General features: G+C 42.6%; 4 protein-coding genes, 2 long non-coding RNA genes and 1 other non-coding gene across 12 annotated transcripts; 5 read left to right on the top strand and 2 right to left on the bottom strand.

Moving 5' to 3' along the window:
* Positions 1 to 970: 970 nt before the first annotated feature.
* On the bottom strand, positions 971 to 2,538 carry LOC118309509. 2 transcript variants are annotated; one of them, XR_004793495.2, is made up of 4 exons: positions 2,397 to 2,538; positions 1,763 to 2,019; positions 1,538 to 1,602; positions 971 to 1,175 (listed from the first exon to the last, which is right to left on the bottom strand). It is a non-coding gene; the product is annotated as an uncharacterized LOC118309509 (long non-coding RNA). The 2 variants fall into 2 exon arrangements; XR_004793494.1 differs by lacking the exon at positions 1,763 to 2,019 and having other exon boundaries at positions 2,397 to 2,533.
* Positions 1,795 to 7,156, top strand: LOC118309499 (tubulin monoglycylase TTLL3-like). 3 transcript variants are annotated; one of them, XM_035631698.2, is made up of 14 exons: positions 1,795 to 1,933; positions 3,657 to 3,731; positions 3,839 to 3,954; positions 4,068 to 4,206; positions 4,309 to 4,364; positions 4,493 to 4,621; positions 4,713 to 4,827; positions 4,900 to 5,004; positions 5,088 to 5,280; positions 5,381 to 5,529; positions 5,610 to 5,853; positions 5,997 to 6,256; positions 6,403 to 6,578; positions 6,684 to 7,156. In XM_035631698.2, coding segments are annotated over exons 2-14 (1,986 nt in total). In that variant the 5' UTR covers positions 1,795 to 1,933; positions 3,657 to 3,730; the 3' UTR covers positions 6,987 to 7,156. The 3 variants fall into 3 exon arrangements, with proteins under 3 accessions (XP_035487591.2, XP_035487589.2, XP_035487592.2); XM_035631696.2 differs by lacking the exon at positions 1,795 to 1,933 and adding an exon at positions 2,378 to 2,928; XM_035631699.2 differs by lacking the exon at positions 1,795 to 1,933 and adding an exon at positions 2,378 to 2,928 and having other exon boundaries at positions 6,403 to 6,574; positions 6,684 to 6,858.
* On the top strand, positions 7,009 to 15,454 carry LOC118309502 (cytochrome b-c1 complex subunit 1, mitochondrial). 2 transcript variants are annotated; one of them, XM_035631703.2, is made up of 13 exons: positions 8,762 to 9,050; positions 10,147 to 10,287; positions 10,431 to 10,517; positions 11,144 to 11,273; positions 11,402 to 11,600; positions 11,830 to 11,909; positions 12,019 to 12,134; positions 12,972 to 13,115; positions 13,873 to 14,033; positions 14,143 to 14,228; positions 14,314 to 14,402; positions 14,522 to 14,597; positions 14,693 to 15,454. In XM_035631703.2, exons 1-13 carry the CDS (start codon positions 8,988 to 8,990, stop codon positions 14,755 to 14,757), a joined length of 1,437 nt encoding a protein of 478 aa, XP_035487596.2. In that variant the 5' UTR covers positions 8,762 to 8,987; the 3' UTR covers positions 14,758 to 15,454. The 2 variants fall into 2 exon arrangements, with proteins under 2 accessions (XP_035487597.2, XP_035487596.2); XM_035631704.2 differs by lacking the exons at positions 8,762 to 9,050; positions 10,147 to 10,287; positions 10,431 to 10,517 and adding an exon at positions 7,009 to 7,064.
* Positions 13,236 to 13,356, top strand: LOC118310155. Its single transcript, XR_004793742.1, has one exon. It is a non-coding gene; the product is annotated as a small nucleolar RNA SNORA26 (small nucleolar RNA).
* On the bottom strand, positions 14,304 to 21,101 carry LOC118309511. The gene is made up of 3 exons (XR_004793499.2): positions 20,967 to 21,101; positions 15,911 to 16,319; positions 14,304 to 14,446 (listed from the first exon to the last, which is right to left on the bottom strand). It is a non-coding gene; the product is annotated as an uncharacterized LOC118309511 (long non-coding RNA).
* Positions 17,735 to 19,714, top strand: LOC118309508 (urocortin-3-like). The gene is made up of 2 exons (XM_035631720.2): positions 17,735 to 18,011; positions 18,546 to 19,714. The coding sequence occupies exon 2, from the start codon at positions 18,558 to 18,560 to the stop codon at positions 18,933 to 18,935; it is 378 nt and encodes a 125-aa protein (XP_035487613.1). The 5' UTR covers positions 17,735 to 18,011; positions 18,546 to 18,557; the 3' UTR covers positions 18,936 to 19,714.
* A 72-nt stretch (positions 21,102 to 21,173) lies between the features above and the next one.
* Positions 21,174 to 27,859, top strand: LOC118309506 (cell death activator CIDE-3-like). Of its 2 annotated transcripts, none has more exons than XM_035631715.2 (6): positions 21,174 to 21,314; positions 23,766 to 23,834; positions 23,957 to 24,113; positions 25,530 to 25,679; positions 26,365 to 26,555; positions 27,368 to 27,859. In XM_035631715.2, exons 2-6 carry the CDS (start codon positions 23,782 to 23,784, stop codon positions 27,558 to 27,560), a joined length of 744 nt encoding a protein of 247 aa, XP_035487608.2. In that variant the 5' UTR covers positions 21,174 to 21,314; positions 23,766 to 23,781; the 3' UTR covers positions 27,561 to 27,859. The 2 variants fall into 2 exon arrangements, with proteins under 2 accessions (XP_035487608.2, XP_035487607.2); XM_035631714.2 differs by lacking the exon at positions 21,174 to 21,314 and adding an exon at positions 23,258 to 23,411.
* The last annotated feature ends 55 nt before the right edge of the window (positions 27,860 to 27,914 follow it).

Raw genomic sequence — 27,914 nt, forward strand, 5'->3', positions numbered from 1 at the left:
AATATGAAGGTAGTCATTCAGTTTTTTTGAAGTAAAATTATTTTTTTTGAGGATTAGTGTAAACAGTCAGCATTAACTGCCTTGTTTGCATTTTTCAGGCTAAAGTTACGCTGGTTCAAGAGTGTAATTGTTTGTTTTTTAAATTAATTACTATGATTATTTAATTCTTAACATTTTATAGTAGTCAAGGGCAATCAAATCCTAATGTTATTGATTTATTACGAGTGGAGGAAGGGAAGGAATGTATCAAAATTCCGATTTTTTACTTCCATTTTACCACTTTAGTTCATGTTATCTCATGGTAACTGAGGGCCTAAATAATCTTAATGACTGTTGTCTTTATAATTTTCAGATAGGACAGAAGGAGACCGACAGGTGACTATCAATAATTGTCAACTGACAGCATAATGGATGAGTGGACTAGTAGCAGCAGCAGCAGTATGATGATACTAAATGTGTTCTTAGGAAATCCATTGCAAATAAGTGGAATTGAATCAATCTTTGTTTACAATTTGTACAAACCTACACTTATTAATATATGCATTGAAACATAATATATTCAAATCCAAAACAAATTTGTGGTCTACCTTGTGTGCAAAAGGCAGAAATTTCTCACTGGCTTGCAGTGCCAATGCTATTAAAAAGGGTACATTAAAACAAATTTATATATATATATATATATATGTGTGTGTATCTCGTCTTTTTACTATACTTATTTATCAGAATTAATTAATAAATCTAGAATAAACTTGAATCGCATATCCAGCAGTTTGTCTGTGCTTTCCTCAGTGTTGTCTTTGAATATAGTCTCCCCCATGGTTTGCTGTACTGCATGGGGATGCTCCAATCGATCGGAGAAAGGAGTACGGATGTATGGCTTCCCCACTGACACGGAGAGAAGAAAAAAATGGTTGGCTAAAATCCGCAGGAGCGATCTTACGATCACAAAAAACAACAACAACAAAATATGTGAGGTAATCATATTCAAACACTGTATTTGCACTTTTTCACAAAGATCACAGCACAGGGTTTGTTTGGTTTATTCAATATAAGGAACAGGGAAATGTTTGCAAATCCAGGGAGCTATTGTTGAGAATCAGGGAGAGGGTGCTGTCTCATTGCAGGGGTTAGAGCATTGGGAGTCTTCGGGATCCATTGAGTTTCCCATTCTTGTGCTAAATGAGGAAGAGGGGGAGAAAAAGACAAAGAAGAATGAGTTAGATGCACCTTTGTATAGGATATGTGAGATGAAGTGTGGTCTTTGTTCCCCAAATCAAGTCCATTAGTTGTGGTCAACAGCGTCTGCTGCTGATGTTTAGCAAAGTATGATAGGTGGCATCAGCTACAAGTATGATAAGAATTTGTATAAAGGTTGTGTTCTTGGTTGTTTTTCAGTTATACAATGAGTGTATACATGTCCAGTTAGTATAAAATGTGCCCTTAAACTCTATGTCACTCTACAGGCACATTTTGGGGCAGACCAGTTTGTTAAGACCAAAAATGGCAAGAATAGGCTGAGAGCAGATGCTATTCCCACCATCTTTGTGCATCGCCCTGTGGTCAAAAAGAGGAGAGCTCCTGCACCACGATCCATCCCTGGACCTGTAAATATAGAGCATATACTTGCTGATCACAGCTATGGTTTCAAAAGTGACACAGGTACAATAACTACGAACTCTTGATAATTACAGTGATACTTATTATTTTATAAGTGATATAACATTTTTTTTAATATTTAAAAAATAACAGTACTGTCTTTTACTTTCATCAGATTCAAAGATCGGGAGTAAAAGGGATGAGGAGACTCAGAGGAGGGAAAGTGAGAGTGAAGAAAGAGAGGAAATGGCTAATGAGGAGAGACTGACACCAGTCACCCAGAAGCCAGTCTCTCTCAACGGCTCTGCCCAGAACTAACGACCCACGAAGGCAACGGGTACGGGTACTAGCCAATCAGAGGTTGTTTGAGGGAGGGTCTTCACCCCGGGTGGGCACCCCTTTGGATATGATGGTGATGAGCCTCTGTCGTCAGAGCAAAAAGAAATATTCTGTCTTATATAAAATATAACATATATGAACTTCAAAAAGGAAATTAAATATTTCCACAGGCTACAGATAAAAAACAAATCTCACACTGCTGGAAATTGTGGTAATAATGTGTTAAAATGAACAACCATAAACTGTAAGCTACTCTAACATAACCCTTATTAAACAGTTGTATCGGCGCTAGCATCGGGAGTGGTGCAGACGTAGCCACGGGCGTCACTGTGCGTTCCACCAGTGAAACTCCTGAGGACCTCAGTGTCGTGGACATTTGTTGACATCCCCAGTGAGAAATAAATGTTTTGACCAAAACAAGTTTTATTCCTCACTTGGATTTACAGAGCATACTTTCCCACCTGGAAAGGACAGAGTCTGACCCAGAGGGGCTTCCAGGGCTGCTTCTTAAAGGCATCAGGAAGGTGGGGGACAGTCAAATACACATGATCGAACTGTCACTGTAGTTAAAGGCACATGGACCACCGGTACGTGCCTTTGAGAAGCAGCTGTGGAATGCTTACACACACACTGAATAAATCATTGACGAGTAAGGAAATCAAGACGTGTGGGGAGATCAAAGGTAACGAAATCAAGAAGGGTGAGGAGATCAAAGGTGTGAGAAAGACGAAAGGGAAAAGGCACAAAAGCAAAAAAGAGCAGAGATAGGCCATTATGATGAATTGCTGCTAATGAAATACTAAGCGATAATGTCAATGCTCTTGCTCGTTCCGTTAATGTCAGACGGCAGCGGTTTGTGTCCGACCAAATCAAGCAAAAGAACAGTTTCCCCTGATGTCGAAATAGTGGCCAATGGGGAAAGACAGTCTACCCCACCGGGTCAGGAGGGAGACCGGGCTACTGATGGACGCTTGACTCCTTGTCCGGACGGTGGTGAGAGACAGAAAGCAACAAAGTGATCCCCAGAATGTGTATTTTCTTCAAAAGTTAATCAATGTGTGGCTCCATCACCATGATCCATGAAACCGGATGGGAACCATCTATAACAAAATTGACAATTCTTATTATAGTATTGCTGCCCTATGTTTCCAATTCTAACCAAAAATGCTTACTCTGTTTAAACAGAAATTTAAAAGTATGACCATCAATATGACCTTTCAATTCATAGAGTTGGTTCGTAGATCACAATTGCTGAATGAATCATGAGGTCACACTCAGGACAGGTGTCTGAACTCAGAGGCCATGTGTTAAAGTTTCATTACCCTTCTCTTTTTGGCTTCAGGCTGAACATGTCAGGTCTCAAGATATAGTTACATTGTCTTTGTGATTACCATGGAGTTCCTACAATTAATTCTTATATTTGGTTTGTTTTATGCATTTAGCAACAACATAATAGTTATTAATCAGCCGACCTGTGCAAAGTTAGTTGCAGTAGATAAATCTCAGCTGCAAATGCTTTCTTGCAAGAAACCTAATCCTGGTGTGTTGTAATATATTAATAGTCTCTCCTCCCTCATGCACTCGACTGCTAATTGTCAATGAAGAAGGCTCTGCTATTTAGGTTATGCTATGCTTTGATATCTATGTGTCGTTGGCAAATTCATATTTATGATTCATTGAACCTATACACCACAGTGTCTGTATGACTTATATTGCTACAGAAGCATCTGGAGACTCACCCAAGGATCAGGTGGCCCAGCAATTCAACCAATGTGAAGCAAAATGCTCCAAAACAAGTAGGTACATTCTTGATCAATGAGCTTTATAAAGTGAAACAAGTGAAAGTGTAATTTAAAAATCAGATTGTATATTGTCATTTAATCTTTTTGCCTGTGTGTGTCAGTGTCAGTGTCAGTGTCAACTACACTTTCCAAGGGCAAAGTTCGCTGCAGGTTGGTCAGCCTTCTTAACCCAGAGAGACTGAGGGAAGCCAAGGTCCTTGTGGAAAAAGCTGTAAAGGTGACCGCACACGACTGAATAAACACAAAAGAATTTTTTGCACACATACTGTACATTTCTGATTGTTATACAAAGTTGTCCAATATTTAGACGTCCGTTTTCATTCCTCCCAGATGCATAAGGTGTTCTCTATCCACGGCCCTTACCCTGTCATCAGGGAGGCACTGAGGGCCAGAGGCTGGATTGAGCAGCGCGTGCACCGGCCTTACAAACGTGCACACCGGCGTCACAGGGATGAGAGCAGATTAGACAGTGAGCTAGAAGACAGATTTACTGTGTCAGCAATCACATTTCTTGTCTCCTCTGAATATGTTTACATATTTTTGTACACTGGCCAACCTTGCTCCTTCTCAGAAAATGCAGATGATGTCGACGAAGAGCAGGATCTGGCCGAACTTGATGATCTCATGGTAAAACTAACCTTTATGGTGCTGTGAGGTGATGCAGGGATAACATTGATAGCCATGCTCAAAACCAAAAAGCCAAATTGAATTGAATTGTATTTGTCTCTCGTACTTTACGTCTTCTCATTCCACAGTCTCGCCTGGTGCGAAATGAAATGGTGTATTTTTATTGGACAAGACGCAGCAACGCCCTCAACCCCAGCAGCTTGCAAAAAGAACAGATCACCAATCATTTTGCAAACGGACACAACCTCACCACCAAGGTACAAGTGACGTAAATGCTCCCATCATTTCTTGCAAGAAATTAAAATAAAATAAACAAAAGATTACTCAGACTTGTGTTGTGTCTGACAGGCGGGATTGTGTGTGAACCTGAGGAACCTGCACTGGTTCGATTCAACTGACCCGGACGCCTTCTTCCCTCGCTGTTACAGACTTGGAGCACAGGATGAAAAGCACGCTTTCATCGGTCAGATCATTTCACTTGAGCAATCTCCCCTTTAGTTCTGGCTCTATGTAACTCCCTCTGTCCTCTCTGTAGAAGACTACAGGAGAACCGCCTGCACCAGTCTTCTGAAGTACATTGTGGAGCGGGAGCAGGGTGTTCAGGAAGAGGGAACGAGCCGCAACATTTGGGCTGTCCGGGGTATGAGCATCTCTCATGTGACTGCATACTTTCTCAAAGTAGCTAAATAAAGAGAGAAATTATTATGTTTTATCCAACTTCAGATCAGAGGAAACAAAGCAAACATCAATCAGGACCTGTGGTCCTCTCCAAAATCATTGACAAGGCGCTTAAAGTATGTCAGGAGTTCCTGGACAGTGTGGATCACAGCGACATAGATATAGGCTTGGAGTCACAACAAATACTGACAACGGAGGACTGGACGCAGTTTATTGACAGTTATTACCTTGTTGTTCAGTAAGTACTGTGTATGTGGGTGACAGAGATAAAAAAAAGAAAAACCAACTTGCTCTTTCGTTTGTCACTAAAGTACCACTCTCTCTGCTTCCTCGCTCAGTGACGGAGCAGAGATAGAGATCACCGATCACTTAGTCACACGCTGCGAAGCCATGCTCCAGAAAATGGGGGAGGTCAATCCACAGCTGGACATAGGCGGCACACACAACATCTGGATCATCAAACCTGGAGCAAAGTCCAGGGGCAGAGGTGAGAAGCCAGACACGATATGACAGCTCACATAAATATCTGACAAAGCAGCGGCTGACCAGTTTCTGTCTACACTCTAGATATCCAGTGTGCCAAGCGTCTGGATCAGATCCTCCGGCTGGTGAACAGTGATCCAACTCTAATCAAGGAAAGCAAGTGGGTGGTGCAGAAGTACCTGGAGCGTCCCTTGCTGGTCCATGGCACCAAGTTTGACTTGCGCCAGTGGTTCCTGGTCAGTGACTGGAACCCTCTGACTGTGTGGTTCTATAAAAAGTGCTATTTGCGCTTTTCTACGCAACCTTATTCACTACATACACTGGACAGGTAAGTCGCTCATACTTATAAAGGGATTGAAAAACTTCTAACATTGAATGTTCGGAGACACTCAACATTCCCTACTGTATTTTCCGCGTACTGGTACACTGGATACTTCGATATATCAAAGCCTCTTTACACTTTCCTGTCAGCTCGGTCCACCTGTGCAATAATTCCATCCAGAGGCACCTGCGGCCCTCCAAAAAACGACACAGAGACATCCCAGCAGACAACATGTGGTCAGGTGACCAGTTCGAGACCTACCTGTCCAGCCAGGGCCGGGGAGGTCAGTGGGAGACCGTGGTCGTCCCAGAGATGAAGGCGGCTCTCATACATGCACTGCAGACAACACAGGATGTGATAGAGTCCCGCAAAAACTCCTTTGAACTCTATGGCGCTGACTTCATGTTAGGTAGAAAGAGCTCACAGTCAATGGAACACTTACACTATGCTTCAACACAAATTATTTCATATTTTGATATTTTCAATGTACCTTTACTATGAAAACAAAATATATACAAAAATAATTATCATGTAAATATTTCATGTGTTACATAGGACATGACCTGTGTCCATGGCTGATAGAAGTCAATGCTAGTCCTACCATGGTTTCCTCCACCCCTGTGACAGCCCAACTCTGCACTGCTGTGCAGAGGGACACATTGCGAGTCGTCCTGGACTGGAGAGTTGACAGCAACGCAAACACGGGAGACTTTCAGCTCATATACAGGCAGGTAAGGAAAAGTGTTCCCTTTTCTTCAGTTTAAAGTATAGATTTAAGTGGCTCAAAACGTGAGGATGACGTACAATGCTTGAGGTGTCTCCTCTGGTCTCTATAGGCATCAGTCCAAGTGCCACAGTCTTTAGGAGTCAACCTCCTTGTGGAGGGCTTCAAGATCAAACGCCCTTTCCCGCTTCTTCAACTGAGGCCCGCCAGCCATTCAGCACCGAAACACCGTGGCCCTGCCAAGGAGAAGAAGCCTGCAACAGCAAAAGCAAAGCCCCGGTCTAAGATGCGTTTGAAGAGAGCTGAGCGTCCACTCAGACACGCTGGCCGTGGGCTTCCTTCTCGTCTCCCTCCTGAGCTGCATGTGCCCATCCCTGTTAGAACCCTTACACTTCACCTGCCAATGATTGCGTAAGGGTGGGGGGGGGGGGGTCGCTATGAGAGTGAGAAGAACAACAGAGCTGGCTTCTTCCTGGAGCACATGGCTTTCAAGGTGGACATGAGTATATTTTATGACCTTGAGACCAGCTCTTTGTTCTTTTAAAAGAAATACAGTTTATTAAAACCCCAAAACAATATTAAAAAGAGTCCAAGCTGTCCTTTAAGATCACAGTTCACAGCATACGGTGTCAAGGTCCAGATTCCAGGAGGAGCCCCCCCCCTCGGGTGTCAAGGGACTTGAGGTGGTGAGAGGCCTATGTGCAAAGAAACCATGTTAAGCGTAGAGCAGTCACAGTCCTTAGCAATAGCACTTAATGTCTCATGGGTGCATTAGATATCAGCAAGGACACAGAGTCAAACGTAGACTGCCATGGGTCAATTAATTTTCATCAATCAGCGATCGATTCAAACAAACAAAACACACCTAACTCCGATAAATAAGTCATGTGGTCACAGCCAAACAAAATTAATAAAGCAAAGCAAACAATTTGGCCCTTGCATATGGCAGATTTAACATGCTCTGGATATTTTATTCCTTGCTGTATTGCAGAAGAATTATCACAATAACTTCAGGGAAATGTGCAGAAGTAAGCAGAGTTACTTAGCTGGGAGGAGAGGTGAAAACATTTTCGCGTCGCTCAACAGACGTCACCTGATTTGTTGCTTTCACTGGTTGTTGGTCTGTCCAATTGCGTACGGAGGCATTTAGGACTGCGTCCGTTGGTAATGCCTCTTGGAAATCGAAAATGAACTGAGAGACAAAATATACATATATATATACGCATTTGTGTATAAGTCTGCCTTAACAGCCCGGGGAAGTAAAGAAATTCCATTCATAATCTGAATCAAGCATTTTAACTATTAGCCATAATGTCTTAACATGTTCCGGAATTTCCCAGCTTGGGATCAATAAAGTACCTATCTATCTATCTTTTTATCTATCTATCTGACGTACCAAAGTAGACTCACCATGAGGTACAGAATGAGGTTGTGAACCTAACCCCATTCTGCATGTCTTTGGAATGTGGGAGGAAGCTGGAGAACCCGTAGAGAACCCACGCATACACGGGGAGAACATGCAAACTCCACACAGAAAGGCCCCTGGTTGGTTTGAACCAGGATAGATGAGAACTCCTTCACTCTTAAAATTATTATATAAAGTCTTGTACCTTTGCCTTTTTCAGTTTTCCAATTTTGTTTTTGCTAGGAATATAATGTTTAATTGTAACGATTAATCTCTTGGTATATTGGCTTGGTTCCAGGTTTAAAACTTTTTATATAAGGATTTTATGAAAAGTCAATGGAGTGAGTGAATCAGAAATTCACTTCCGCACTGGAGCAGTCTAAAAGTGGGCGGTCACTGTTGAGCTATAATATCTGCTGCGCTTTATTATTTGTCACACTACTCTAAACTCTTTTGTCCCAGTCAGGATCCTATAGAATGATGACACTGATTTTCCAGTGATCTGATTGGTCAGTATTTGAACAAGGCTTTAATCTCTTATCTAGAATTAAGTTTAGTCACCACGGTGATTTAAATTAACTGGATAACTGCAAATCCTGCTTCTTACAACCGGCCTCTGCAATGTACAGTAGCTCCATCTCCCGCTATACAAGACACGCGTAAACAAACCCACGAGGGCTCACCTTGTGTCGCGCATTCTTTTAATTTTTGAATCAGATCTCGGTCGGGATTTTGATAGAACGAATCAAGAAAGCTTCAGTTTCATTTTTTGACGCGCGCGTCGGTGTCACGGGTAACATCAGTGGTGTTTCAAACCTGACAACAGACAACACTGAACTACACAAGTTGATACTCAGCAAACACGTCAACAACAACAAAATTGGTCCGAAGCGTCAACTACACATAGTGTACAGCTGGTGGCGATCGTGTTCAACTGAAGAGGAAATGGACTTTTTCACATGAAGACGAAGAAGAGTCCTCCTCTGCCCTCTCTATAACCGTTCTGGAAAAATGGCGGCGTCCGTGTGCCGAGTCGGGAGCACCGTGGGAAAAGCCCTCGCCAAAGCCCGCAGTGTGAGTACACGATGAAATGTAAACCAGAATGTTTTTATCATTTTACACGTCTTTATGTCTTGTTCATTTTCTCGACACCTCGCTTGTTCGTTGGCGAGCTGAGCTGCTCGCTGCGCACGGACGTGAAAGGGCTAGCTAATCGGTTAGCTCTAGTTAGCTAGCAGTGCCAGCAAGGTCACCAGGGGAATGAGGCAGAACCGTTTATTATAACCACTTCGTGTGTAAAGTCCACTACACGTGTGGGCTCCTAAGTGTCGGAGTGTCGTTGTTTCAGCCGTGTCTTGCACAAGGTCAGTAGCTGTGATGTTCGTCACTTGTCCTCACTTGCCGCAGCTAAGCTTCCTGGCTAACAGCTTTAGCACGGTGACTTTCGGAGAGACAAAAGCTGACAGTAACAATCCCCTGTTATCGACCGTCAAAGGGTTTAATCGTCGAAGAAGAACTTGTCAGCACGTATAATGATAACGTGGAAGCTGCACGGTGGCATTTATTAAATCGTGTATGAAATTGGCTCAAGCAAAGTCTGTTTTTTTTTGCATTTATTTAGCAGACTGACCTGTATCATGCTAGTGTTGTTGAAATAAACATGTCATCTTAGATTTTCAAAATTAAAAATGTAGAAAATATATTTTTTCAAGGATGTGGTTCCAGTGCATATAAACCATACAGTTATACGTTTAATATAGCGAAACACATACGTGTATATTTATTGTGTATATGTGTACCAGAGCCAGAACAATATACCTGTTGTTATGAGCCTTTCGTAGACATGTCAGTATCAGCGTTTATGTTTGCTGATATGAAGACTCTTCTTTTACAGAAAAAACAAAGCAACATTTTTTTAAATTTTACTTGTAAAAATTTGTTTTCTTAATAAAATTTCTTTATATTTGGTTCTATTTGTGTTTTCTTTTTTCTAATTATTTATACATTTTTATTAAAGTTTATGGTTAAAACTGAAATATCAAGCCGCTGTCAAATTAATGTTTGTTTGTTAACGCTGTCTTATATATATGTGTGTGTGTGTGTGTGTATATATATGTATATATGTATATGATATGAGTCTCATTGTCTCTTTGCTTCCCTGCCCCTGTAGCCCATTCTGCTGTCTCTCAGGCGTGGGCAGGCCTCAGTCAGCTATGCTCAGAGCCTGTTGGGAGCCCCTGAAACCCGCCTCACTGCCCTGGACAATGGCTTGAGGATCGCCTCCGAGGAGACTGGACATGCCACCTGCACTGTAAGAACACGGCAACCATTACAACCATTTCATTGGTTGTAATAAAACTTTTATCGACTTCACATTTCACTTTTCTTTGGATGGTACGTGATCAATGAGAGCTACAGATGAACATGTCCCACTCTCATCTTATCTCGTCAAAGGTTGGTCTGTGGATCGGCTCTGGCAGTCGCTATGAGAGTGAGAAGAACAACGGAGCTGGCTTCTTCCTGGAGCACATGGCTTTCAAGGTGGACATGAGTATATTTTATGACCTTGAGACCAGCTCTTTGAATGCATATGTCTAGGGCTGCAAGTAACGATTATTTCCATTATCGATTAATCTGTTGATTCTTTGCTGGATTAGTTGATTAGTTGTTTGGTCCATAAAATGTCATATAATAGTGAAAAATGTTGTGTTTCCCAGACCCTAAAAAAGCTGATATAGATTCGTAAGCTTCTAACTTTTAAACGATTTTGTTAAATAAAATCTGGATTTTTTAGCCTTGCAGAGCAGCAGCTTGAAAATGCCTGGGAGGTGACTGCCGTTTATCATGAAGTCTTATCATCACTAAGTCACTATTTCATACTTGTTCCATTGTCTGACAGCAGAAACAGACATCCATTTCCACGAGAAGAGTTATATTGGGAATTTATCTGCATTAACATGAGCTGTAACTGTCTCACACCAGCCAGAATGCAAATACGATGTGATGACATGTTATGATAACACATAACTTAGCTACATTTATTGACCTTTCAAGCAGTCTTTTGGTTCTAGTTTAACAGCGTCCCAGTTTTTGACCTTGTCTTGTTGACAAGTGCATCTAAGTGTTAACCAAACGTCGGCACTTTCCCCTTTCTCACACTTTCCCAGGGGACGAAGAAATACCCTCAGTCAGCCTTAGAGCAGCAGGTGGAGTCAATCGGCGCTCACCTGAGTGCCTACACATCTCGGGAGCACACTGCATACTACATGAAGACCCTGGCCAAAGACCTGCCCATAGGTGACCTATTTCCTGCCAGTGAAATGAGCTGACAACTCCAGAGTTTGGACAATAACTCAATTTTAAAAGCTTTCTTGTCCAATAAAAGTTATTCTTGTCTTGGAAAATGTTCCCTTCTTGTTTTCCAGCTGTTGAGTTGCTCTCCGAGGTGGTGCAGAGCTGCTCGCTGAACGAGGCGGAGATTGAGCAGCAGAGGGGCGTGATTCTGCGTGAGCTGGAGGAAGTCGAGGGCAACCTGCAGGATGTTTGCCTGGACTTGCTGCACGCCACGGCCTTCCAGGGAACTCCTCTGGGACACAGTGTGCTGGGACCGTCTGAAAATGCAAGGTAGAAGGAACTGCATGTACTTAATACATGAATCTCAGAACAACTTTGAACTGTTTTTTCATCAAAAGCACTTTGCTGTTAAAACAGCGTAGTGTCATTTTGTCGTATGTAATTTCCAAGTAGCACAACCACAACATCAGTATTGGTCATCACTATATTTATTTCATATAATATTTAATTTGACACCCTTTTGTGAAATAATAATGATGATCACATTACATTTTTCCAGGACTCTGACCCGCCATGACCTAGTTGATTACATCAACAGTCACTACAAGGCCCCCCGCATGGTGCTGGCTGCTGCTGGAGGTAAGCCCTCTCCCTCCATACACACACTGTGACGAGGTGCTCTGGTAGCCTGCCGTCCATGGAATCCCTTCCAATAACTTTGCTCTCATCTGATTTTCTTCCTCTACAGGCGTGAACCATGACGAGTTGGTCAGTTTAGCCAAATCCCACTTCGGCGGAGTGTCTTTTGAGTACGAGGGAGATGCCGTCCCTGTATTATCACCCTGTCGATTTACAGGCAGTGAGGTGAGATGTGTTGATATTGTTTGGCAGGAGTATTTCTCTCATTATTGTTAGTCAAGTTTATGGCATGTTTTTTCCTCCTACTCCAATATTACGTTTTTGGGTTTTATCAATACAGCTTGGAGAAATTTTCTAAATGAGGTCTATAACAGTAGGTCTCAACTTTTTTAGATCGTGAATCACCAGAATAATTCTCAACCCTGGAGGTAGAGAGCAAGATCAAGAGCTTTAGTGATACATTGAGATAATAATGCTTTGTTTTATAATGAAAACATTTTGTTGGCCCTCTCACTCACTGTTGAGTCACTGGTGGGTGTGCGTAATGCAGCTCCCGTCTCATGAAATGGAGCTGTCAGGGGCCATCCTTTCTAATCTTATGATTAAATTGTGCTCAACTTTGTCTCGAGTGTTTTCTCACTTTAGGAGCAAACGAGTTGTAAGGAACACGATGTGTTCTGTGATTTTATTTTTTTCCCTGAGCTGCCAGGCGAGAGCATGAAGGAAATGTCACAAAATAAGTCTCACTAACATCCATTTGTAAATCAATTAATAAAAACAACTCCCTGTCTGAAATATCATTTTATTTTGAATTTTTTTTTCCTCCACAACCATTTTGTGACCACCAGAAATGATCTCCAGTCCTGTGGGAGTGGGGACCCCTGGTTGAGATTCACTGATCTATAACATTGCTGGAATGTAGCAGTTACAGATGATTACTTGATGACCTTGTTTTAGATGCGGTTGTTGTTCTGGCATATCACCTGAAATGCAGTCGGGCTGTTCCGTTTACTGTCATGGACGTTTGTGTTGTTGATCCACTCCTCTCTTGCCTCTCCTCAGATCCGTATGCGTGACGACAGTTTGCCTCTGGCACATATTGCCATCGCTGTGGAGGGGGCCAATGCTGCCAGTCCAGACGTCGTGCCTCTCATGGTGGCCAACTCCATCATCGGCAGCTACGACCTCACCTTCGGTGGTGGAAAGGTTGGTGTGGTGTCTTTGTGTACAGGCTTGTGGAACTTCATGCAGCTCAGAAACTCACTTATGAACTCCTGAAAGATAAATAAATTCATCTTCTTGGTTCAGGACTGTCCCCTTAACGCTTTGCCCACTCAAGGTTGTTAGTGTCTTGAGTGGCCATTATGGAGGGGTAGATCATGCTCCTCTCTGAAAACCTGGGTCAGGGGTCTCACCCCTGCCTCTGGACCTGTCGGGAGGAACAAGACCTGAGATGCAAAGCAGCTGCTCAAAAGTAAATTTTTTCTCATGGTGCACCTATCCGTGGGTACAATAGTAGCTCTAAATGTTGTACGTTTTGTTTAATTTCTTCCGATGTTAAACACATTTGGAGTACACAATTTTTTATTCCATATTGTTGGTGAAGTACAGTTAAACAAAATTCAACACATTTTGTGTGGCCCTTCCATTACTTTTTGTTGTTCCATCGTAATGCTGCTGTTTTTATGTGAAATGTGGAATATGACCTATTTTTAGTTTAAATCCAGAGGGGAGGATTTTACAGAGACAAAGAATGCAGAAAAACAGAACTTTTTCAAAAGCTCTTTTGGCATATTTTATACTAATCCCACTGTCCCAGCTGTCCTATGTTTCAAGTATGTCAACCTAGTGTAAGTATTTCTGACTCACTACGTGATTGTCATGGTATAATCCCATATTGACTATGAGGCAGGTCTTTAAGAACAGTAGAACATCAGCATCTCTTCCCTTGTCTCATGTGCAGCATCTGAGTAGCCGTCTGGCTCGTCTGGCCGCCGAGGAGAACCTGTGTCACAGCTTCCAGGCCTTTCACTCCTCATACAGTGACACCGGCCTACTGGGCATTCACTTTGTCACTGATAGACATCACATCGAGGACATGTTGCACTGGTCCCAGAATGCCTGGTCAGTAATGTCTGCAGGACAGATGCACTGTGTTTGTGATACATCATTCTTAGATGAGGACAGTGAACACATTTGGTCTTATTTCCTCCCATTTGTCCGCTCCCCGCAGGATGAACCTGTGCACCACACTGACGGAGAGTGATGTAGCCAGAGGAAAGAACGCCCTGAAGGCCAGCCTGGTCGGACAGCTCAATGGTATGTCATTTGTCTGTCTCGTATAGACACAACACACATACGAACTTGCTGCAATCACAAATCAACATACCTGTTTGTCGGTTAGGAACAACACCAATTTGTGATGACATCGGCAGACACATCCTGAACTACGGGCGGCGTATTCCTCTCGCCGAGTGGGACGCTCAGATTGATGTGAGTTGAAACTCTGAAGCAGAGTTTTGCCCTGGACTGTAGTACTGTTGAAAGAAAAAAAAATGATCGCAGGATGAAGTGAATAAAAGTTCTGACTTCCTCCACATCTCTCCTCTCAGGCCGTGACCCCCAGGATGGTTCGTGACATCTGCTCTAAATACATCTACGACAAGTGTCCTGCTGTGGCAGCTGTCGGTGGGTTCTGCTGCAGTTTTGGTCCTTTTCATACCATCGTCAGAGGCCATACTGTGTCGGTTTGCTCTAATCTGTCCCTCCTGTCTCTTTTCCAGGCCCATGTGAGCAGCTGCCTGACTACAACAGAATGCGCAGTGCCATGTACTGGCTCAGATTTTAATGTGTCCTAGTGTTGCTGTGAACCGTATCTCCTGTCATTACTGCGAGAGTGTACACCTGAGGACTGACCACACCGCTTGACAACACAAGAAGCCATCCATCCTCTTTCTTCGAGACTCCCTCTGTCATCCTGCCCACTCATCACTCTTAGTTAGCTATGAAGATGGCAGCCAGCTTGCACATGGTAGAAGTTGGTTACCTCTTGATTTAAATCAACTGGTACTCACTTATGGAGGGAAGGGGAGAGAGGGTGGACTTGAATATAATGTTATCTACTGGACACAGTTCTACCGGTCATGAGTACAGCTAAAAATATATTTATAATTTCTGTAACATTTGTTGCTGTCCTCTATTGTACATAACAGAAGCTCTCATTCCAACAAAAATAAAATACTGTTAAAAAAAACTACAGTAAATCAGAAACTTTGTTTCATTCATGTACAGTAGCATGTTATGTATTGAATCAAATTTATTGGCACTTCATAGAAACAGAAGCAAAACGAGAAGATGTGAGATGTGTTTCATAGCTGGAAGCTGTAGGCGAGTGAACTCGCATAGTTTATGCTATTTTAATAATAAAAAAAATAATGTAGAAATGGCCCTTTTAGGTTGCTTCTGACTCATTACATTTTCTGTACTTTGATGCATAATCAATCATAATATAATAAAGAATTCTATGTATTTGTAGGCTTCTGACACATTCCCCCTTCACACTTAATTTGGGTTAAGGTTTTTTTTTTCCTGAAAAACTAAAATCCAGAATGTTAGTTTCTGGAGAACATTAACACTTACACAGCTGATTAGCCCAGTTGTTATATCTATATATTATTTTAATTCATAAAGAGCATTGGTGTTCTTTGCATTTTCCCTATGTGCAGTCGTGTGAATATATCAGGTCTCTGGTTTGAGGTGCACTTTTAATTTGGTGGTAAATTTTGTTTCGTAAGTGTTTTTCACCTTTGCACTAATGTCTGGATTTACTTGGTTACTTGAGAATCATGTTTTTCTTTGGAAATAATCTGTTCCTAATTGAAATGGAAAACACAGTTGGGTTAATGTCACTGACAGAAGCACTTGTGATGAGATGCTCTGATACATTAGGTTTACTGTATACAGAACCTACGTCAGAATGCTACTTGAGATTTAACCCGGACCTGCTGTGATGTGCTGTATCTTGAATCAGAGATGACATCATCTGGCGTCCATCTGCAGTCCTGCGTCATGCTGCTACTGTCACCGTAATGCTACTGGTACAACCAAGGACGTCTGTTTGCTGCTGGATGACATTTGTGACCCGTGTTTGTTTATCTGTGGGTAACTGAGACGGCTCTTAATCCTGAGGGCCCCCGAGGGGCCAACTATATCGTAATCAGGCTGGACTTGTAATATTCATATCATTAGTCAGATGAGGATGAATCCCATGATGGGCTGGGGAGGAAGTGATTCAGGAAATGAGGTAGGCTTTGTCTTGGTGAGTGTCCTGCCTGAGCCTGACAGCCTTATCCCTCCTTGTTGTTCTCCAGAGGGCTTTCTTCATACGCTGCCCTTCTCCCCTCTTCTGTTCTACAAATAGAAAGACACAATCATACAATATGTTCCTTCAGGTGGCAACAATACAGCATTTGTATTCAAAATGTCATACAATGCAACTGTATTCACACAAGGAGAGGGATGCACATGTCTCTGTCAGCTGTTGTGCATAAAAAATCCATTCTGAGGAGTGGACATCGTTGAAATGTGCTCATGCCGAGTATTAGATCTTCAATCAAAATGCAGCATTTCAAAATCCCAGGGAACAAATCTCTCTGGATTTTATTCCACTTAATATTATTGACACTCATTGGCATTTTAAGAATGCAGTTGCCTGTGTGATCTCTAAAGGGTCTCATGATATTACATTTAGAGGCTAGTAAATGAGGCTAGAGAAGTAAATACATCCTGTAGAATATCACTCTCACAGCAGTATGATACAATTTGGACCTGCTGTTTAATCTACAACAGTTTTTTTAGTTTGTGACGCAGGCTGCTTGTTTTAGGTCCTGGCTTTGCCTGTAGGCTAGTTAACGACAAATGATCTGGGGGGGTTCTTTCTCCAAAAACTTTTTAGTAGAACTACAAGTAAAGCATGCATGAGATGATGAATTTGGCCTTACAGTATCACACCCTCACCCGGTGCCTGAGGGTGTCTCATTAAGGTCACGATACAGTAAAACGAGCCACTCCATGACTCTGTCCTATGAAGAGTGTTTCAAGGATCGTAATGATCATCTGGGCTGGAGATGAGAATCATTATTTTTTCTTTCAGTGAGCTTGTTATTTGTTCATGGATATTATTTCTTCTTGATGATGTAAGCATTTTGATGTATTTGAGACAAGAGGATGTCTGATTACTGAAACAATCCGGTAACTGTGTTTCTTTAATCAAGGATCTCTGTAGCTGCCTTTCGCTTTCTTAACTGCACCATAACGTGTCATGTTAGGAATCATTAGTTCTATTAACTGTATGGGGCTTAAGTAAAGTAAATGTGCTCTTCTGTGTCAACAGTGATGGAGTCTTAAATTAAGACTGTGTTAGAAACCGAAAATAATCACAATAATCACTGCTGTAATAGCATGAAATTGGTCGTTCAGTGACAATGCTGTTGCATGTCATGTACTTCCCCTTGTAATCTTCAAACTTCTCTGCAGACACGTATGTTTGACAACACATGAACTCATAGCACCAATAATGAGAAAGTGGACAATTTAAGAGAGATGTTAATCAGATGCACAATTTATTTTCTTCTTCTGTTGGCTGGTACTTAACTTTTGAGTGGAGGTGATGGGTTGCAGTTGTACTTTGACAGCAGACTGAGGCAACTCTCCAATTTATTACAGGCAATCTATTGTGATTATCATTGTGTTATTTTTAGAAAGAAAGACGGCAAATAAGTGTGGAGGAAATGAGGGGTGGGGCGACGGGGTGTAGAGATGTGAAAGATAAACAGAGAGTGGAAGGGGCAGTGTCGCGTCGAAGGCTGATGTGGGTGAAGACAAAGTCGTGGATGTGCAGGCAGAAGTCCAGTTGAACATCTGACTGCTTGCTAAACAGGTCGCTTCTCCAGGAGCTCCAGAAGAAGAAGTAGCTGGGAGACTGACGATACAGCCCGACAGGACATCTGAGGGTCAGAGACAAGAGATCTTTACCAGAGCCCTGCTTCAGACCAGAGGAGGGACTAGTGCCTTTTAGTCAACATTTCACAGTGGTGACACTGAGTGAGTATGGATTGGGATTATTTGATAATAATTAAACTAATTAGAAAACATTACATCATATTTAAAAGAGTTATGTGATTTATATGTCAAGGGGCTAAAAAACATTTATGAATTTATAATTTTCTGCTGGGTATTTAAAACTAGAAACATTTTTGTCTTTAAAAATAATTTAATTAACCAGCTATTGCACAGTGAATACTTTGGGTTAGTGTAACTGAAAAGCAAATCTTGGTATTTAAAATAATGCCAATGGATGTTATTACATATCATTTTGTCATTGTGTTGTATGCCACTGTGCAGAAATCCCATTTTAAAACCCTCTCTTAGTTTTCACCACATCCTCATTTATGAGTGAGCAGGGTTTTTTTTGTTTAATGAATAATCATTTTTAATTTGGTTTCCAAAGTCAGATTATTATGAAATAGAAAAAAAATTCCAGATGCATGCCATCACTGAGCGAACCCCCACAGAGCCACAGTTGTGTAATTCTGAGCCACTGGTCGTTGGTGTGTTCTTTTTCTTCCCTCCCTGCAGACAGCTCCGACCATGAGAAGTGTGCGTGTGTGTTTCTGCCTGGCTCTGCTGCTGCCCTGGTGTGTCCAGAGTCAGAGGAGCAGCCATGCTCTTGCCAAGCTCGATGAAGACACAAAGAGGGACGTGCTGGCTGTCGACATCCTGAACCGCAGCGGCGTGTTGAACTCGTTGCTGCGCTCGGAGTATCAAGCGGTGCTCAGGGGAGCGCGAGCCCCTCGCCCAGCCTCCCAGGTGCCAAAGAGAGCCCAGCAGGGGTCCCGCTTCGCCCTGTCTCTTGATGTGCCCACCAGCATCCTAAGTGTCCTCATAGACCTGGCCAAGAACCAGGACATGAGGACCAAGGCTGCAGCGAATGCAGAACTTATGGCACGAATTGGCAAGAGAAAATGAGAAGCCGGTGGGAGCGGGCTCGTGGCTTGAAGGAGAACAAGGCACAGGCACCTGGTTAGAAACAATGTTAGTTCAGGTGAAAACAAACACAGCGGCCAGTATCTGTCCTTTAGATCTTAGATCTGCTTCACTTTTATACTTGTATTAAATAATATATTCCATCAGCTCATTATGCACACAAAATATTGAAAAGCTAATACTAGAAAGGAAACATGGTCAGACAAAAGGACACTGCAAAAAACGTCACACGATACAAGATGAAGCTGGTCTTTTGTCTCAAAGATCATTCACCCGTGGGTCAGAAACTGTGATTGGGCTCTTAAATCTGCTCCTTGTGTTGCGCATGTGTAAATCTTGACTTCAAAGAAAAGGTTGTTCAATTAAATCCAATATGATAATCACATTTTTTTTCTCTCTCAAGTCTAAATTCATTTCACTGATATCATGCACGCTTAGTATAATTACAAGCATCAGCAACCCATAAAGCACAAATGAATGGGCCTGGGCCAAATGAGCCTGCGTCACCCGCATTAGGGTCCGATGTTTGATAATGGGACAAAGGGCTGCACAGGAAATTGACCTCTGAAAGAGCAACGGACCCTTTCTATAAACTTTTGTCCACGTAGCACTTGATACATTTGGCAAACAAGTCACAAGCTATTTTGGGTCGGATGTATTTTCTGCTCGGGCATTAACACTAATATCGTGAGTCATCTTTGCTCCTGCAGTGAGCATGAAATGTGAAGCAACAGAGTGAAATAAACTGCTCATCTGATTTACATTTGAGTGTGTTCTGTTTTGCACCGGCCGCGACCTTGACTTAATTCGTGTATCGCTTGAAGCCATTGTAGCTTTAATAAGACTGTGCAGATGGAACAGTAAACGAACGGGGGGGGGGGATAAAGGCTAAAGCTCGAAAACATAGAAGTCACCACTATTATTGGGATGAGAATACAATACATGTAATTCAGTTAAGCCCCAGATGCGCTGCTGAGGAACGCAGAAACTATCTTCGCCTGTACAATTCATCAATGATACAGCAATTATTCCGACATTAGAGTTTGATCGTTGCCCCAGCTGGCATCAAGGAGACAGTTTACACTGCCAGGAGGATAAAGTACCCATATTCTATTTAAGGGAGCCTAGAAAGGTTTCTCTCAGGCCTCTGACGGAGTTTATGTAACGAGCATAATCCCCTGAAACAATCTTTATTCAGTCTTTTCAGTTTGGGTTGAGAGTCGCTTCGCAGATCGGCCTGGACAAGTGCATCTCTGCTACAGTCCGTACACATAACACAGAAAATACACTTGGACCATATGTCCTGTGTGATCCATCCATCCATCTATCTATCTATTTATCTATCTTTCTATCTGTCTATAGTACAATTCTGAGTATTTCCATTTTATTTTACTTAATAATTGAACTCCACAACATTGCAGATGAAAATATTAGCAGGAGAAACTCAAATCGGACTTGTCTTCGGTCTTTACTTTTCTTATGTTTTTTTGACCTCTTTGGTTGTCAATCAGTGATTTAGGTTATGTTAACTGAGGAATTTAGAGGGGAAATCTCTAACAACTCATAGACATCTGAAACATGACAAGAGACACGAACTCTGTTCGTAAGGAGCCACAATTCAAAAAGAACCACTAGTTTCTTTTCTGTTGGTAACATTATATCTCATAACTCTGCCCTTTTCTAACGTAAAATCTTAATTTGAAAAGTTAACCCCTGTAAGATAACTCTAGTTACGATAATTATCTAAAGTAACATTTTTTACTTTGGGTACAGTGCTTGAGTACATGTATTTGAATTCCACCTCTGCGCCCCAGAAGCCAGATGAAGGAGATGCTGAAAAGGCCCATTCTCCTACATTTTTAATTCTTTGACTACATTTTCGTTGCAGGACTTTAACTTCTACGTGGCATTGTTACTTAAATGAAGAAGACTTCTTTCACCACCGTCCAAAGCGCTGAAATGAAACTAATTAGAGTAAAGTTCAGGAGGAGGAGGCAGGGGTGGATGTGTTACCTTCCTGCTGCGGACGGAACTCACGCAGTTCGTCGCTTGTCCACACGATGTCCTCGTTGTCTCTCTTCTACCCACACTACGCACCTCTGTGGCGCTTGCGTCCTCAGCTAACTAGGATGTCTAAGGTCGGCTCCACGCCCGCCTCTCATCGTTCGTTGTGCCCACGCTTCAAATGTTGCTCGAATAATCGACAACTCACCCCGAAACACCGGTCTCCCTGCGAGAGAGACGACGAGACAAAATGGCGCCGACGGCCGTTCAGTCAGTCTACACCAGGTGTGGTTAATTAGCGGCCGGACGGTGGCGGAGCCACGTGGAGACTCTTCACTGCAGAGACGCAGAGGAAAAGTAAGTCTGACCGTTTGTCGCCGCTTCCCCTGTCTGTCACTGAACCTGGCTGTTGTCATGTTCCGTTGCGCGAAATCATAATTGATAGAAAACCGGCGCCGTTGTGTTGGCGTACAAGTCGAGCATTGGAGCTTCTCTTTGCTTGTGACGAAGGAGACAGTGTGAGGCCTCCTCCGCATAGTGGTTGGAACAAGTGTTGGTTCTCCTCTCCGACCTGCCTCTGTCCATATTTCATTTTATGGTAATTTCTGGGAACCGCTTGCTTTTTCAAATTGACAAGTGCTTCAGGGATACCGACATTTCAGTCAAATCTCAAACTGATGTACAAATTGATCTCGCAGTCTTTGTGGATTTTATTTAATATCTAGCCTCTCTGAATGATAGACTTGTTTTATGTTAGAATACATCTGCTATGTAAACCAGTTTATTCCCTTAGCCCTGTATGGATTTTCCATCATAACTATGTGACATGATTACTTGTATTTGTCTGGATTTCAGTACATTGTTGAAATCATATGAAGTCTGAGGGCGAACTGAGCATCGGATGTCGCTGCTGTTTTTTTTGTTTTCCTGAGCTGAGCGTCCTCATGCACTTGGAAATTCAAACAATCCATTCTGATATGAACATTTGATTTACTTATTTAAGGTTGTGTTCATTTAAACCTGCATTATGTAAGTTATTTTAATATTATTATTATTATTATATTGAAATATGAATCTGGTGAAATCACCGCAATAACACTGATACCCATGGTAATTTTGGTCCCTATAATTGTATATGATAAATGTATTTGCTATATTTTCCACACCTTTTCATCTCTTCTCTCCGCAAGGCAAAAACATTTATATAATGTCAGGTGTGTGTGTGCACGCTCTCCATATGTGAAAAGCTGAATTTTTTACTCCTCTGCTTTCCATCCTGATGCCACAGTTGTGTAGGAGTCTGCTGGGTGTAAATATTGTGCTGCTCAGCTGTGTGTGTGTGTGTGTGTGTGTGTGTGTGTGTGTGTGTGTGTGTGTGTGTGTGTGTGTGTGTGTGTGAACTCCCAAAACTCTCAGGCAGGATGAAATATAGCCACTGGCAATGTCTAGCCATGTGAATTATTTAAGAGAACAGCGTTGGGACGCGAGTCTGTATTTTTGGCCTTTCATGTGTATTCACGTGTATATGTGCAGGGCAGAGATTTCTACTCCCACCGCAGGTGTGTAAGTGAGATCACTCCTGAGATCGCTGAGTCCACAGTTAGACAATCATTTAGTCATGTTTACTTTTTCAACCCTCGGATGGTTTTGAATTAATTGCCAGGAAGAATAGACTTTAAAAAAAACAAAAAATCCTGCATCATAACAGTAGCCGTGGTGCCTCGTTCTCTTCCTAAAACCGCAGATTTGAATTTGTTGGAGTTTGTATAAGATCATTTAAGACTTGAGATTTCCGTCACATTTATTGTCATCCATCCTCGATGATGACGTTGGTCTGGCTGTTGTTGTGTAACCTGACGTGATAACACTTGGAACACGCCCTGTCAGCTTAATCCTATACGTGTAAGATAACACGGTGAACATTGACATTTTCAAGATTTGTGCTGTCACATATTCTCCTTGACCTTTACCTCAGTCTCAAAAGAAAGTAGGTCTATATTTTTTTTTTAAAAAAGTCTTGGGTACAGTAAACACATACCCCAACTTTATTGTCATGTTTTAGCTACATTAGGGGCTAATACTGTGCTTCCAACTTGGAGCTATTTCACCAACATTATCTCAGTAGAGGGTAAGTTAGAGATGAGTTTTGGTCATTTGGGTGAACTGACCCTTTAGGGTGCTCGGTTATCATCATTTTGTCTCTGTTATAACAACCTGGAATCCAGGGCTTTCCCAGGGGAGGGCTGGTGGGAGTGTTTAATGGAGAGTTGCTCAATAAAGCTAGACGGTTTGTAACTGGCTGAACAGTCATCAGCACAAAGTTCAGTGACCGAGTGGTGCAAGAGTTAGCAACATGAGTGCTGAGTGTAAATTATCGCAAGAGGATATGCGGTCAACACAGAGTCAGGAGCAGCACTCCGGGAACCAAACGACTGCGACAAGGATTCAAACAGGGTCAGGAAGTGTCACCTTTTTTAAAATGCTGAGATCATTTATGTACTGGATGATTGTTTTTTCTGTTTTTTTGTGGTTTACTGGAACATTTTTTGTAAAATGTGTAGTTTCTTGAGCAAAATGATTTATTTTTACAGAATACAGATGAGCTAGTTGTGATACATGTGTGAAAGCCTGGAGAGCAAATCAAATGTACTTTAGATTGTCTTTTAGTAATAGAATGTAAAAATTCTACTTTAATGCTGCAATATTATCTCAAAGCTCCTTTTGCTACTCCCCCTCTCCCTTCGCTAGTTGTGATGTGTTGCTGCAGTTCGAGTCTAGCAGCCAAACTGATACTACTTCTCATCACAGGTCGAGGTGCTCTCAGATGGATTATGCTATGAAGTCTCTCAGCCTTTTGACTCCGTCCTCACTTACCAAGTAAGATCACTGCTTCACAAGCTGGATGGATACTCGGCACTATCACCAGTTAGTTTACAGAAAGGTTAAACTTTTTAAATTTTATTTATAGTATGTCTTGTATGTTTCTTTTCCCCTCTCAGGTGTGTGACAGCCAGCGTGTCGGCAAGCGCCGCCATGACCCAGCAGCTGCTCCTGTCGGGTCGAACTCCTCGAACGAAGCCCTTCAGAGTCACAAACGCAGACCGCAGTGTGAAGAAGGGCATCATGGCAGACACGCTGCAAGACCTGATGAACAAGGTGAGGAGAGCGGGAAGAGCAGGGGATGTGTAAAGAGGATTGAAATGACCACAGACTGGTCTGTGACTGACTTATCGATGCACCACTAGCCAGGGGGTACTGTGCCTAATGCCTTTTGGGTACATTGCCTCACCTCCACATTAAGCAAGACTATGGAGAGAGTTACAGCCAGTCACATGACTACTTCACTGGGTAGTATGCTGGCCCCACTCCGGTTTGCTTATAAGAGATACAGAAGCACTGGTGATGCTGCTCTTACTCCTCTTAACTTAAGGATATGCCAGGGTCTTATTTGTGGACTTCAGTTCAGCTTTTAACTCAATGAAAACTCACATTCTCCTGAAAAGGCTCACTGATCTTAACAGCAAAGTGGACTGGTTCTCTGGATCAGAGGTTTTCTGTGTCAGGGGGGCAAGGTGCTCACTGTGAGCGCAGGCTGCCCCACGAGGCTGCGTCCTCTCCCCTGTACAGTTCTCCCTTTTCACAAATTAATTCAAGATCAATGAGAGAGACTTTAAACTGGTCAAGTATGCTGATGGCGTGGCCTTGGTTGGCCTCCTACTGAAAACAATGACACAAGCATGGGCAAGGCAGTAGAATGAGCTGATGGGGACTTGCTGCAGCCTGTTTGCAGGTGTCCCAGTTTCACTTGATGGCCAACTTATTGAAACTTTGCAAAACTTTTAATATCTTGGTACAGTCCTTGAATCTCAGGTGAGCTTCTCTGGAAACACAGAGTATGTTTTTAAGAAATGCTCACAGAAAATGTATCTTCTTGAGGACTGCGGCCTCCAGGTAAGTCCAAATCTCATCTTCCTGCACGGTAATGTCGCTTAAGTTGCAGAAATAAAAACAATCTTTCCGGGGGTTGTCTCCTTGGCAAACCCTGAATGCCCCTGAACCAACTTTATACTGAAAGGACAAGTCAGAAAGCAAGGGGAGTATCGTGGCAGATTGTTCCCATCCTCTCTTCAGCCAGTTTGAGCCTTTGCGCTCTGGGAGGAGTATCACAGACTGGCCACTAAAAATGTTTGGAGTGTGGAGTATTCTAAAGTCCACAAAGTGACACCTAATCCACAGGAATGAAATGACAAGAACCCTGTGTACATGCATTGTATGAATGTTGCTCTCATTTTGTTTTATGTTGCTTTTGTTGTCTGTCATTGCTGCAAGTATTTTATGATTGTCAGTCTTCTGCTTCCACTCTGGTGGACAATGAAGTTCTGTTCTATTCTATCTGTGACACTCCTGCCCCATTCAAGCACTAGCTAGTTAAAGTTTACATGACTAGGGTGTTGCTGTCTGACTCAATGTGAGACATGTCTGAAGTGCTGCCGCTTGAGTAATGTCATTCTGGGCCCATTTACTTTCCACGTGACGCACTCCTGTTCTTTTCTTTTCGCCCCGCTCGCTCAGGCAAGCGACTCGCTGAGTGTACAGTGTGCCAGTGCGATGGTGCTGGATGAAGACGGCACCGGTGTGGACACGGAGGAGTTCTTCCAGACGCTGCTTGATAACACGGTCCTCGTGGTCCTGGAGAAAGGACAGAAGTGGACCCCACATCCAGTACGACTCTTTTCACACTAACCACTAGGTGACACCATTGCTCAGTTGCTTCTCTGCATTACACAGAGGGAAGCTTAGCATATTGATAGTCTCCTTTTACTTCCCCATTTGTTAGGCCATTGATTCTTTAATGAATGAAATGAACAGATAGAGAAAAGTCTGCCTCTTCATTGCACCAGCCATGAATATGGATGGTACATGAATCTGTGCTCTGCAGAATAATGCATTGACTATTCAGGGAAATTTAATAGCAGCAAACATTTTAGCCTTTAAACTGAATAGGGGAGCAATATGTCAGTTGTTGTGCAAAGGCAGAAGACAGGCGCACACCAGAGATTGGTTTCTTTCTTCGTAATTTGTTGAGGAAGATAAAAAGGCTGGTTTTGCATATTAATCAGACCCAGTTGTATCATCAAATATGACTCATGTTCACCCAAAAGCAATTAATTTGTATAGAAATGAATGCAGGCTATGATTTGCATCCCCCCAAATATTTACTTTGGTGACCTCACATCGTCTTTGCCTAGTAGTCATTCATCCGTCTCATGGTTATCACCATTGGCAGGAGCTGCTTCAGTCTGCAGTCGGTTTACCGTCATTAGGCCCAGTTTGCTGGCACACCAACAAAGGGTGTCTGTGCCCTTTTCGACCCGACTAACGCTTTCCCTGTGCTGTCACCTCACAGAACAGCCCCCCCAGAGATCAGCTCTGCGAGCAGAGGCTGCTGCACCGGACAGATGTGGCCAAGCTGACCTTTGACCTCTACAAGAACAACCCAAAGGATTTCATTGGCTGCCTGAACATGAAAGCCACCCTGTATGGCGCTTACTCTGTGTCCTATGACCTGCGCTGCTATGCTGCCAAAAAGATGCTGAGGTGAGTGATGGTGCTTACCAGACATGTGAGACCTCCTGATATTTTTATGCTTTTGTGCTGAGCCATTACGTAAGTGATTTGTCTTTTTTTCCACCAAGCATCTAGGCAGTGAATTTATGAAACACATACGCTGATCCTTAGTAATAGGTTAATTCAGTTAGAGATGAAATTGGATCCATTTTATTGAGTTTCTAATCCATAAATTACAAAGCGGATCATCACCTTTTGGCAATTCAGCCTCCCACTAACAATTCAGTTATTATCTTGTCCTTTTCCTACTGCGTGGCGGCTGCTTTAATACACATTAACAGCGGTTACAGGATTCTGCGCACAGCCCCTAACATGTAAAGCATGAAGTTGGGTTGTAACCTTGTACACGTGTGGGTGGCAGAGTTAAAATGGTGAGATCACAGTAGAACAAAGGTTAGATTTCACATAGATTAATTCTGGGAGTAGTTATGTCATTGCTGCTGAGATCTGCCGGTGTTCAGCTCTGACATGGGGGTTGAGTCAGAGAGGATTACATTTTTGCAGACTTGTCAAAAACGAGGCCTTTTGTGTTCTCACTGTAGTGCAAGAGGTGTGTATCTTAGATGTCTGTTTCATGAGTTGATGTGTGAAATGTCCATCTGAGGTTGTGAACATTTCCTGTCAGTCATTTTCTCATCAGCTTGTGTGGTCTGCCATGATGTCTATGTCGTTTTCTATGGCAGTTACTCAAGTAATTATGTCACATTTATTCCACTTTTATCCCATAGTTACTCAGAGTTGACATTCATGACAACTCTCTTATACTTTGCCCGTCTTTCCAGGGAGGCTCTGCGGTGGACCATCTTCTCCATGCAGGCCACAGGCCACATCCTGCTGGGCTCCTCCTGCTACATCGAGCAGCTGCTGGAGGAGGAGGAGGAGGAGGAGGAGCGGTCGGAGAAGGGCCTGGCACTGCCACAGGAAGGCAGGATCAGGCAGCTGCAGAGCATGCTGCTGGGAAAGATCTCCTACTGACGAGGGACTCCGACCGACGAGGGTGGAGTGGACATTTTGTCGATTCTTTGGTTTAGCACACTGATGAAACAGGTGGTCGCTGTTTGATCATATCAATGTTTCCTGTGCAAGTTTGGAGACTTGGCAGATGTTGCAACCGCTTTCTTCTCACAGTCACTTAATTTCTCTGTTACATATTTTGTCACTTATGTACGAAGTAGCCAACATTACAAGTTATTCCTCAGAAAGCACTAACTCACTTCTAAGTAACTTTTTTTTCCTTTGGAGATGATAAATAAAATTGACACTTTTTAAAAATGTCCCTTTCCTGAAAGTTCATTTTTAGTATACTTACATTAAATCCACAAGCGGGCT

Source organism: Scophthalmus maximus, chromosome 6 (genome assembly GCF_022379125.1).
Source record: "Scophthalmus maximus strain ysfricsl-2021 chromosome 6, ASM2237912v1, whole genome shotgun sequence".
Classification (NCBI taxonomy): Eukaryota; Metazoa; Chordata; class Actinopteri; order Pleuronectiformes; family Scophthalmidae; genus Scophthalmus; species Scophthalmus maximus.